At 39.8% G+C, this 12,545-nt stretch overlaps 1 protein-coding gene across 8 annotated transcripts in view; it reads left to right on the forward strand.

The window, feature by feature from the left end:
* lnx2a (ligand of numb-protein X 2a) overlaps window positions 1–12,545 on the forward strand; it is a 111,611-nt gene that overhangs the window by 94,916 nt on the left and 4,150 nt on the right. For 4 of the 8 annotated variants that reach the window (XM_043692001.1, XM_043692007.1, XM_043692000.1 and 1 more), the window contains 5 exons: window positions 1,522–1,671; window positions 3,919–4,138; window positions 6,781–7,012; window positions 8,339–8,497; window positions 9,834–10,537. In XM_043692001.1, coding sequence (XP_043547936.1) covers window positions 1,522–1,671; window positions 3,919–4,138; window positions 6,781–7,012; window positions 8,339–8,497; window positions 9,834–10,056 — 984 coding nt within the window. In that variant the 3' untranslated portion in view covers window positions 10,057–10,537. Of the gene's footprint in view, window positions 1–1,521; window positions 1,672–3,918; window positions 4,139–6,780; window positions 7,013–8,338; window positions 8,498–9,833; window positions 12,434–12,545 lie in introns of those variants that run through there. The other 4 variants (XM_043692003.1, XM_043692002.1, XM_043692005.1 and 1 more) reach the window with 4 other exon arrangements.

Here is a 12,545-nt window from a genome sequence, read left to right on the forward strand (position 1 = left end):
CTGTGTTCTATGGTGGAACTGGTCCTCCTGGGAGCAGATACTGCGGAGGCGGAGGAATTGGGAATACGGGATGGCATTTTTGCAGGAGTTAGGGTGGGAAGAGGTGTAATCTAGGTAGCTGTGGGAGTCGGTGGGTTCGTACTCATACCCCTGCACACACACACACACCCACATGCGCATGCGGACATATATGTTTGTGGAGTGTATTTGTACTTGCAGAATTTCATTTCATTTTGATCAAAAACTGCATGAAGCCATGTAATATTCGGTGAAATCCCTTTTTGAGATTAGAGTCAGTCTGAACATTGGGGCACAGACAGCCTCACACAGGGCACCTCACATCCTTCAATGCATTATCTGTGCCAACATGGCACCTGTTGTTAAAGTTCAGTTGAGAATGTAACTTCAAGAAAGTCCTGGAATTTACATATGAAAGAACTGAAACCAACATGCCCATTCTGAAAGATGAGAGACTTAACAAACAATCCAGGTCTTTTTCAATATATAATTTCAGTTACATCACACTGTAAATTTTTGCTATAAATTCTGTGTCTTATGATCTTGTACTCCACAACCACCTGATGAAGGAGCAGCACTCCAAAAGCTAGTGCTTCCAAATAAACCTGTTGGACTATAACCTGGTGTTGCGTGATTTTTAACTTTGTACACCCCAGTCCAACACTGGCACCTCCAAATCCTGAACACTATGGGCAATTTAGCATGGCCAATTCACCTAACCTGCTCATGTTTGGACAGTTAAGCCAATAATATTATTTCAAATTGTTTTTCAATGACTGTTTATATTGACAGTTTTGTGAGCTTCTCCAATATCTCCCAATATTATTACAGATCATGTGTGATCTATATGTTATGGATTCTGACTGAATTATTATTGATGGTGGGATTTTATGGGGGTATCGGGAATGAGTGGTATGCAAACATTAGAGGGCTGAGGAGTTATGTAAGTTTAGAGGAGAATGGTTGATGCAGGGAGGTTCCATAGGTGGGGAAGATGAGTATGTTGGGGAGTCCATTATCACCAGAATAGGTCCAATATTCCACAGAGCACAGACAAGTGTTTCAACCTAGCTGCCTTGCCAACCTGCCAGTTTGCCCTCAGGGTTGCTAACAGGAATGCCATTCTTGGCTCCAGCCCATTCCGATTGTCCATCATGAAGCTATTGTGGGCAGGCACTGATGTGTTTTGGGCTATGGCCAAATTCCAAATTCCCACCTCAAAGGTATGCACCCAGTTCTTGCATTTTGGGTATCAATTAGAAGTTGAATTGGTCCTCCCAAATTCATATTGACTGGAACGCTTACAACAGCAGGAAAAGGTTTTCATTGCAATCTGGGTCTAATTTTTATTGCATTTGAGATAAAGGTCAACCTAATGGATTATAATAATTTCAAGACTTACTTTTTCTATCTTTTTTATCCCTCAAGAGATGCTTTTATTTTAAGAATTAATGAATAGTATATAAAATAAAATAAGAAATGTTTTATTTCCATGTTTATCAGGCCAGTGGCGAGAGAGTTCATTTTGTTATCTGTAGAACCACAAATGAACAGCTTTCTAATGTTATTCGAGAGTCAGGATCTCTCACAAGTAATCAACATTTGCCCCAACACACACAGCTCCTGTATCACAGCAGACTGAGTTCTCAAAAGGTGAGTGAGAAAGTAACTCAGTTATGAATCTCATTAAAATGCATGATTTTATGTTAGTTGAACATGTTAGATGTTAACTAATTAGCTGCATTATAAAAATGGTTTTGAAATTATCTCTATTAGCTTTAGTATGCTTGACAATCACTTCAATTAAAATTATTTGCTTCAAATTTATAATCACCCAAGATAATATTCTTTGTCCATTAGGAATTATTTTACAGTTCCCAATATGATACATTTCATTGCTCAAATCTATGGTGATCTGTGGAATACCATTATATTCTTGAATATTATTTTTGAACCCGCCCAGCAGAATAACAGAACTTCTGTTAAATTTTCTTGTCGTCTTAATTTTGTTAGAAATGCCGACACCTATGACTGTAAGCAGTGTTTCTAGTTTTGACAGGGAGAATGGGCCAGAAAAAGGAAACTCAGTAACTAATGAGATCTTGTATTGACGTAGCCCCTTTAAATTGGGAAAGTGTCCGAACACACTTCACAGGACTTTTGTCAAACAAAATGTCACACCAAGCCATCTAAGGAGGTGCTAGAACAGGTGACCAAGAGCTCAACAGTGTTAGATTTTAAGGAATACCTTAAAGGAGGAGAAAGTGGAAAAGAGGTTCAGAGAGGGAAACCAAGAGCTCGATGCCTAGACAACTGAAGGCATTCCAATGTAGGAATGAAAGTTGGTGATTTGCAAATGGCCAAATTAGAAGAGGACAGAAATGTTATAGGACTGGAAGCATTCATGGCCATGGAGGGATTTGACAGCACGAATGATAATTTTAAAATCAATGCATCACTGGCCTAGATGTCAATTTATGTCAGCAGTGCACAAGTGTAGATGGTAGTGAGCCAATAGACCTTGGTGTGAATTAAGATACGTACTGCCGAGTTTTGTGTGAGCTCAGGTTCACAAAATGAACAAAGTGAAAGGAGCCTTGAAATAAGTAAGTTTTGAGGTAACAAAGGTTTAGCTGAGGCAAGGGGAGACCGACAATGTTATGAAATAGAATTAGTTGACCTTAATGATGAAGTGGATAATGAGTTAGAATTTCATCTCAGTGTCAAATAGGACAACAAGGTATTGAAAGATTTGCATCCGCCTCAGGTAGCAGCCGTGGTGATGAATGGAGTTATTGGCTAAAAGATTGACTTTGCAATGAAGACTAAAACGTTGCTTTCAGCATAGCCAATATTTAACAGAAGGTCATTTTGCTTACCCAGCGCTGGATGTTGGAATCACAGTTCAACAAAGAAGAGGCCATGGTGGGGTCAGAAGAATTAGTAGTTGGTAGAGCTGGATGTTGTTAGTGTACTCGTGAAGCTGATGTGTTTTCAGATAATGTCACTAAGGTGCAGTATATAGATGAGAAATAGGACAGGATCAAGAATAGATGTTTGGGCAAATTTTCAGAGGCAACAAATGTTTCAGAGGAAAGGTTAATGATGGACATTCTCTGGTCTACTATTGGAAAGCTAGGAATAGAATCTACAGAGGGCAATCTCACCCAGTTCAACTACATTAAGGAGGCTTTGGAGGAGGATTATGTGGTCAACCCCAAGAAAAGCTGCAGATAGTTTACTGTGCCATTAGAATCCACCGTTCAGTTTCTTTTATTTGTTCATGAGATGTAGGCATTGTTGGCTTAGTTAGCATTTAATTCCCAGAGGCCACTTAAGAGTCAACAACATTGCTGAGGGTCTGAAGGCACATATACCAGACTCAGTAAAGGTGGCAGATTTCCCTCTAAAATACAGTAGTGAATTATATTGATTTTTACAACAACCCACAGTGGTTACATGGTCACTAATAGGCCAGCTTTTAATTCCAGATATGACTGAATTCAATTTTCACCATCTGCTATGGTATCTTCAAACTTATGTCCCCTGGATATTAGCCTGGCATTCCTCGGTTACTCATCTAGTGACTTTGCCATGTTGCCAATGCCTCTCCTCCCCTGAGTTAAATAAATCAGGCGTAAAAATAAGGTGCAATACAAATAATTCAGAATCAGTGAAAATGTATTCATGATGATTTAAATAAAAGCAAAATACTATGGATACTGAAGGGTTCTGAAGAAGAGTCAAAATGGACTCAAAAAGTTAACTCTGTTTCTCCCTCTGCTGCCAGACCTGCTGTGGTTCTCTTGCATTTTCTGTTTTCATTAACAATAACTGCCTGTTTTGTCATTAACATTTTAAAACATTTAATGAAAGCAGATGTTTTCCCTGTTTCCTCAGGACCTGTCCCAATGCGTTACTTGTCAAGAAAAGGAGATCCATGTAAAGAAAGAGCCTCATGAATCTTTAGGAATGACAGTAGCAGGAGGACGGGGCAGCAAAAATGGTGAATTGCCGATCTTTGTCACCAGTGTACAGCCACATGGCTGCCTCTACAGAGCAGGGAGTATCAAACGTGGTAAGACTACACACTGGCCAGAGCTCCACAGAAACTTCATTGGTGATTCAGTTTGATATCTACGTTAAATAGCATACTTGTTAACATTATGCAGGTTCAGAATTGACCAAATTTTGCTTGCTTTACTTAATCGTAGAGCTTGAGAGCAGTTCCAAGAAATTACAATGCTGACTAATCCTTTTCTCAGGATTTTTTGTATCTATGAATTTCATTTTCTATAACTTTTGCAGGCCTGATAAAGTGTTGGGCAGATTTACCACTGGCTGGACGGTTTTTATGTCAGTGTAGATGCAACGCACAGAGAGGCCCACCAGCAATCCCCATCATAGCAGACTCAGAAGGAATTGCCCAGGAAATTGGATTTTCCACTGGGCAATTCCTCGCTGCTGGGATACCTCCAAAACTCTTCATTTAACCAGAAGCTTTGGATAGTCCTGATGAAATTAAGTAAAATAGTTATTAAGGAAAAGTTAGACTACGACGATCTATTGTGAGATATTGTGTTTTAGTTTATTTTTACTAATTTACTCACCGGTTCACTATAAAACAAACCCCATACTTACTTTAGACTCTCCCATATACAGAAGCCCCAAACCCTTTGCACCTGCACAAGGAGTTTAGATGACCTAACCCCGTCCTGCTGCCAGTTCCGAAACCCCAGTCCTGACACCCACATTCCCTACTCACCTTCTCCTCCACCACAAAACCCAGCCTGTCCTTGCACCAGGACACCCTAACTCACTCTAAAGAGTGCATCATTTATCTTCACTCCTTGCCACTTTGCAACATAGCACAAAGCCCACTTAGCATCCTACCCACTTGGCAACATACCCAACTAGTACTCTACTCCCTCCCCAGCTGGCACCCCACTTTCCTGGCTCCATACCTATTTAACACCCAGTACACTCCCAGCAGCTGTCAAAATGGCTGTCAGGAGATTACATTTGTGAATATAGATGCTGACAACTGTGAAAAGGGGCATGGTTTGCCTTCCTCTGACAAATCTGTGCTATGAAAGAACTGTCAGATTGGAAGTAAAAATCCACTTTCCTATGTAAACCAGACCAGGTAAGGACAGCAGCTTTTCATACCTAAAGGACATTAGTGAGCCTTATATGAGAATTTGACAATGGTTACATGGTCACCTTTAGATTAGCTTCTAATTACAGATTTCATTAAATTCCAGCTTCACCATCTACTATGTTGGAATTTGAACCCATGTCCCCAGAATGTTAGCCTGAACCTCAGGATTCCTAGTCCAGTGATGTTACAACTGCACTACTGCCTCACCCAACATTTTTTGAAATTAAGAACAGGAAAAGAAATTGAGTAATCCCACATCCTACATTATTATTGACCATGCTTTGTTTTGAATGGTTGCTTATGATTGACACTTGAACTTTTTCTTTTGTTAGTGCTATCTTTCAGGAGTTGTTGTATAGGCTGATAGAGCATTCATTTCTAACAGTTTACACCAAAATTTGACAATGAGGACTGAGATCATGGCTGGGATCTTTCGCTCCTCTGGAGTATATTTTACCCACAGCAGAGATAACAATGGATGGCATTTTCCTGTAGGCACACTGAGGCCCTTAACTACTGTTCAGCATTTAGCCGTGGTGTGGAAGACCAGTGCCAACTCCCAGTAAAAGCTTGTAAGCTGTCGGAGGTGGAAGAGAGGACAGGGTGACTTATGGGGAACCTGTGCCTCTCAGAGTGCATCCTCACACAACATTTCCCTTCCCATCCCACCTGTTATTCCTGGTCCATGGCCCTTGGTCCTGGTGAGACCCCATATTTACCCCATATTTCGTGGGCGGCACGGTAGCACAGTGGTTAGCACTGCTGCTTCACAGCGCCAGAGACCCGGGTTCAATTCCCACCTCAGGCGACTCTCTGTGTGGAGTTTGCACATTCTCCCCGTGTCTGCGTGGGTTTCCTCCGGTTGCTCCGGTTTCCTCCCACAATCCAAAAATGTGCAGGTTAGGTGAATTGGCCACGCTAAATTGCCCGTAGTGTTAGGTGAAGGGATAAATGTAGGAGAATGGGTCTGGGTTGGTTACGCTTCGGCGGGTCGGTGTGGACTTGTTGGGCCGAAGGGCCTGTTTCCACACTGTAAGTAATCTAATCTAATCTAATCTAATTTATCTTTGTCCAAACTCCACTGGCTGCTCTCCTACAGGGCAGTAGGGCACCTGCAAGTGGCATTGCAGGCAGAAGAGAACTGCTGCTCTTCTGCTTAACCAACATCTATCGAAAGAAGAACTTTCTTCCTGATTATTGGCCTGATGATAAGGAAGTGGTATGGGACATGCCAACAACTGAACCTGCCCTGACTTTGGCACTGTCAACATACCTTGACCCTATGTATCAAGATCAGCCTTTCAGCTCTGAAATATATCTCTTGAGTTGACTATTAAGAAAAGAATCAGTCTCTCATTTCTTCAAAGGATCAGTGTAACAAGCCAGCTATTGTCTCCTTCTCAGTAAAAAAAAATTAAAACTAACATTTTCCCAAGTTAGTGGATAATTATATTTTGTTGATTCAAGTTCCAAAATGTTTTCTAGAATGATCTTGTAAAAATGTCAGAAGGCATGAAAAATTGAGATTTGTGTAATTGAATGCAAGCACCCCGCAGCTAAAATGCACAGAAAGTTGAAAGTAAGTTTGGTTATTTTAATAGGAGATGTGCTACTAAGCAGCAATGGTATTGACCTAACCTGTCTGAGTCACAGTGAAGCCGTGGCCACGTTAAAAACTAGTGCCACTTCACCAGTTGTTATACTAAAGGCACTGGAAGTACAAACTGTAGAAGAACAGGATCAAGTTGCAGATGAGCAACTCAGCACAAACACTGAGAATGAACATGATACCACTTGGTCACCATCATGGGTCATGTGGTTAGGATTGCCAAGGTGAGTGAATTGTGTATTCAGTCAAGTTAAACAGATGATCATCCTTTTCAATGTTAGCTGAGAAACATTGAAGAAATTTTCTATAAATTCATTTCTGTCCAAAGAGTATGAGGGCTTCCTGAATGGTATATGATTGTTTACATTTCTCCAATTCTTCATTATCAATATTCTTTGCATATCAAGGAGGTGCACAAAATTGGCATTTGTTGTTACATGGTGAGGACTTTCAATTTGCTTGACATATTCAAGCATAGGATTGCAGTTGCTAAGTGGGTGCATTTGGTTTAAAACTCCCCATCAGTGTGCTTTAACCAAGACTCCTATTGGGACTGGAGAAATGAGCACTGATTGATACAAATACACCAAAATGCTCTTAGCCTTGCCTGGTATTGAACTTTTTACATCAATCCCAATAATGTTTTCCGAATGGGTTGGCCTTTTGAATCATGGTCATGTTCAGTTCATTCATATTCTATTTCCATTCAAATTTATGTGTCATTTCAGTAGCAACTTACCATAATCTTCTGCCAGGTTTCATTGGGGGAATCATCCTTATTACCTTCCTTTGTGAATTTGATGTGTAAATTCAATTTCATTCTTGCACTCAATAATAGTTATGTTTCTTCATAAATAATGTATCCTGCATTGGAATTTCTAAACTTTTGCAAACTAATTTTCTCTCGTGAACTTGTACTACTGGTCATTAATTTGGCAATATAGTTTTATGGCTAAGTCTTATTATAAGTTGATTCCCAAAGTGGTACTATAATTTGCCCGTTGTTAGGATAGTATTATACCAACTTTAAACCCCTTCCTCACAAATCAAAATGTTGCTTTTTACTACACTGATGATCAGAAACGTTCAGCATTTGATATCGATCATATCTTTGTATGTGTTTCGCCAAAGATAGGGGTATGTGGCACAAAAGACTGAGACTAACTAAACAAGGATAGTGCAATCTATTTTTCATTGCTGTTCTGTGGTAGGCAGAATACTTTGTTAAGGATACTCATTAAGATTTGGTATCATATCAGCTAACTTAAAGTAGATCCCAGTTGAGCCACAAAGCTGCTTCATTGAGTGATCTGCATACCAAAAGAATGAATTGTGACTTAGATCACTCATCTAAGGATGATTTACGTTTTGATCTGTTTTTCCCATTGCCAGAATCTTAGTATTCACACAAGAGACACATTTCTTTTCTTCCTTTTATGCTTTTTTTTTCTGTGTCCTGAAGTCTGAAGTAGATGTCAAGAATAAAGACCACTTAGCAATCAAGTGAAAACATAATGGAGCATTCATTATAATGTTTCATTTCTTTTCAGCTCCCTTCATGCTAGTCATGATATTGTCCTCCGGAGGAGTAACTCAGGAAGCTGGGGCTTTAGTATTGTTGGTGGTTATGAAGAAAATCACTGTAATCAGCCATTTTTTATAAAAACAATTGTATTTGGGACACCAGCTTATTATGATGGAAGATTGAGGTAAGTAACCTTTCTTTGTCTTAAATTGGAACCACCTCCTGAATGAAGCCTCCATTTTAAACTGAGAAATTCTACATACGACTAGCTCTTTCATTGCTGAGGCAATGTCCCAGATGTGTTCCTCATTACAATAGCATGAATATTCGATTATAATATAAAGTCGACTTTTGAAGCATCAAATTAAAAATTGACTCTCCCCTCCTTACAATTTTTCTTTTTGTGTATATTCTGTTTACAAGAGATTGTCGTCTTGAAATTTGTACAAAAGAACGTTACGTAAAAAGTCATCCAGTTACTGTTGTTTCCTATAGTATTGGAGCACAACTTATCATCTTGCAGGAAAATTCATTAATGCACAGATTTTCTGAAACATAATATCATGTACCTAATTCACAATACTAAGTATTGACAACTTTCAAATTTATTCTCAGTGAATAGTTAATGGAATTTCAAATTCCTTAAGCTGTAAAAATGCAATATTCCTAATCAAGCTCATATGGTAAAATGGGATTATGTTAATCATTTTAGTTATATCATTAATAGCACTGAGATTTTTTGTAACTGTCTAGTTACATTTGAACTTTCTAACTGGCTCATAGGCCTGTATTTTCATTTGTAAGTCCAGTGCACAGAATCAGGAGAGTCAAGCTCCATGAACCTGACCTCTAACAATGATTGCCCAGGTATCAGATCTTTAGTCTGGGGTATGTATTTTAAACTGGGGAGGTGACCCCAGAAGCAGTGAAGAGAAGATTGTGTACAGAGGTCAGCTGTTTGGAGTTCCGGCACTGTTTAAACGAAAGCACAAAACATCCCTTCAACCCTCACCCCTCTCACTCCACACACTTCCCAAGACCCGTCCATGCACCTATAATCTGCACATATTCCTGCAAGACCCTTCACACCCTCCCTCCCAATTTGTGCCCCTGTACCCACCTAACGGTCCTTTTTAACTTCTTTGCCCTTACACTGCAACATGATCTCGGCCATATTTTGCGATGGTCAGGCCTCAAGATCCATGCAGAAATTAGATAAAATAAATTTCTAAGTGTCATTTGCAGACTTCTCGAAATTTTAAATAATACTGTCATTCATAACACTACATTTATATTTCTTCAACTTCATGGTGCCTTAGAACAACAAACATTTAATTCAAATGCATAATCTTTTATAACATAAAGCTTCGGAAATTCATATGATACAAGAACCACTTGTAACTGTGAATCAGAATAGGACACAGAATGCACCCTGCTATGATAATCCAGTATCGGAAGCCCTCAGGCTTATGTCAACAGTTAGAATGATATAGCCAGCAATGATATTTTTAACATTCCAGATACATTTTCCAAAGATTTAAAGGACAGGACTTTTATAGGTCCTCTTGGCAGTTCACTTGGATAGGTAAGTCGATGTTTCCAATAAGTTGGAAGTTAATGAGTTTATGTACTTTTAATGCACATGTATGCCTACTTTTAACAATTCTCGAGGGCACCCTACGGGGCACCAGAGGAGTTCAGGACTATATCCAAAGACCTTATCTATCTAAAGGGATACCCTGAGATCAAATGAATACACAAAGATTAAACCTACCTGTTACCATGTACACTCTACAAGGATTGCACTTCACAGTCCTGGGCTGCAAAAATATATCTTGAATGAAGGCAGCTGATTATTTAAATAGCCAGCTATCTCCATGACCATGCATGGCAGAAACATGGCCTGACTCCATTGCAAAACTAGGAAATGCTATATTCATGAGAGGGACTTGCAATTTCCAAGCTCCTCCCCCAATGACAAATGGAGCCCAAACAAAATTAACAAAAGACACCTGGTGACCTGGAGGATCTCTGCAGTATTCTCCTTTAAGGTTGTTGGTATATAGTTCAGAGGTGCTGGGGCATCTTGGGAGGAGCGTATCATCAAGGTGAGGCAGATATTGGGCATTCTCTCTCCATTGTGTCATCAGCTGTGAGGTACTCATGGTGTTGTTGTATGTGACGTTAGACTGGCCTATTTCCCGAGTTTGCACCTCTGTAGTCACCAGGGCCCCACCTTCTACTTCATCTGGAGATCAAAGATGGACCACATCAAAAGGGATACCATGTATAAAGCTCTGGATAAGATGGAAATAACATACCCAACACCGACCTCACTCTGGCCACATTTGTGTGTGGCTTCATCAAGCTGTGCATAGACCCTCAGTATGCAAGCACCAAGTATCAATATATACTGAGATTCTATCTGTCTCTGGTTTTACGAAGAAAGAGCTTGGCCTTTTGCCACTTCAAGTAGTGGGATCGTTCCATGTCACCTGCCCTAATTGGAAAACTTTGTAAAGAAAAACACGTTTGACCATACGTCTATCAGGCAGTGGTCAGCACATTAGAATCATCAAGACCCTGCAGAAAAAGGAGAGGGAGGATCCTGTTGGGTTGTTCCCTGAGCAGACTGTCAAAGTCATTTGGTAGAATGTCTCATATCAGAATTTTCCAACAAGCATCAAGTCATCACTTGGCTGATGCTGAGAAGGCCACTACCCGTGCAATCCTTCATGCATGCCAGATTTTCTCCGCCACTGCGTGCTACCCTCAAACCATCTGCTTCTGGAATTTGTCTTTGCAAAGAAGGAGAATAATGCAATGGCTTTTGTTGAAGTATGTGCCAAGCAGCTTCCTGATCCCGGACTCTGTGCTCTACGGCCTGTTCCCTGGGACACACACCAGGACAAATATCAAATATGCTTGGAGAACTATCACCTTGGTGAAAAACTGTGATCTTTCCAATGCAAAGAGTTGACCTTGACAGACTGTTGCAGTCTGGCACATTCCGTGGTCCAGGATAACGTGCGAAGGACTCATTAAAGCTTGGGGCAGCTACCACCACAGTCTAAGGTCTTTCTGCCAAAGTTCAGTGGGAGTCTGATCAGTTAACAGGACTTCCCAGTGCATGAAATGTATGTAAATATCGTCCTGCATACGTAAGAAATGACTTGGTTTTTTTTTTGCAATTACAGGCAATGCCAAATTTCAATGTTTGTTATTCATGTGCAAAGACTACAGAAATGCTTCAGTAACTGTGTACGTCTATAAAGTTTTTTTGTGAATAAAGTATATTTTTATAATATAAAAAGTAGCTACCTCCTTGAGGTGTACTCCTGAATCCTGGAAGCTGTTATGGATCTGTGTCAATCATGAAAAATGCTGAGTCAGTTGGGAATGACTCCGTATGAATAATTCATCAAAGCCACCAGGGTACTGTGCACAGATTTGCAAAAAAACCTTCTGTGATTACAAATAACCTGCACATTCAGGAGGTGGAAGGACTTTTGGTTAATGAAGGTATCAAGTTTGTAAATCAGAGCTCTCAAAATGACAAGATTGCAAGGGAAGCCTGCTAAATAGAACTTGTGGCTGTTTGCATCTACAACACGAGCAAGTCAGTGCACTCTACCATCTGAGAACAAATGACATCAGTGAATCAGTGACTCCTTGATGCTACAAACCTAAAGTTGATCTAATATTAATGAAATGTATATTGAATTCATATCATCATGACATAAAATGCCTTAATGAAATGTATTTTCAATTTTTTAGCTTGTTAGTCTGCATAAAAGTAAAGTTTTTTTATGAATTAATGCAAATGTTTCTCCCACTTACATCACTCAGTCAGTTATATGAAAGAAAGAACTATGGATATTGGAGATCTGAAACAAAAACAGAATTGCTGGCAAAATTCAGCAGGTCTGGCAGCATTTGAGGGAAGAAAGCAGAGTTAACTTTTCAAGTGTGGTGATTCTTCTTCAGTCAGTAATATTATGTTGGCGCTTTGCATATGTTCCAAAGAACAATGTAACTTTCTATTTGGCATCATCTATCCATGCTCATTATTACAAACTGGGCATGTAGTGATCCATGGGCTGAGAAGTGGCAGATGGAATTTAATTCAGGTAAATGCAAGGTGCTGCATTTTGGGAAAGCAAATCTTAGCAGGACTTATATACTTAATGATAAGGTCCTAGGGAGTGTTGCTGAACAAAGAGACGTTGGAG

Source organism: Chiloscyllium plagiosum, chromosome 6, assembly GCF_004010195.1.
Source record: "Chiloscyllium plagiosum isolate BGI_BamShark_2017 chromosome 6, ASM401019v2, whole genome shotgun sequence".
NCBI classification, from domain to species: domain Eukaryota; kingdom Metazoa; phylum Chordata; class Chondrichthyes; order Orectolobiformes; family Hemiscylliidae; genus Chiloscyllium; species Chiloscyllium plagiosum.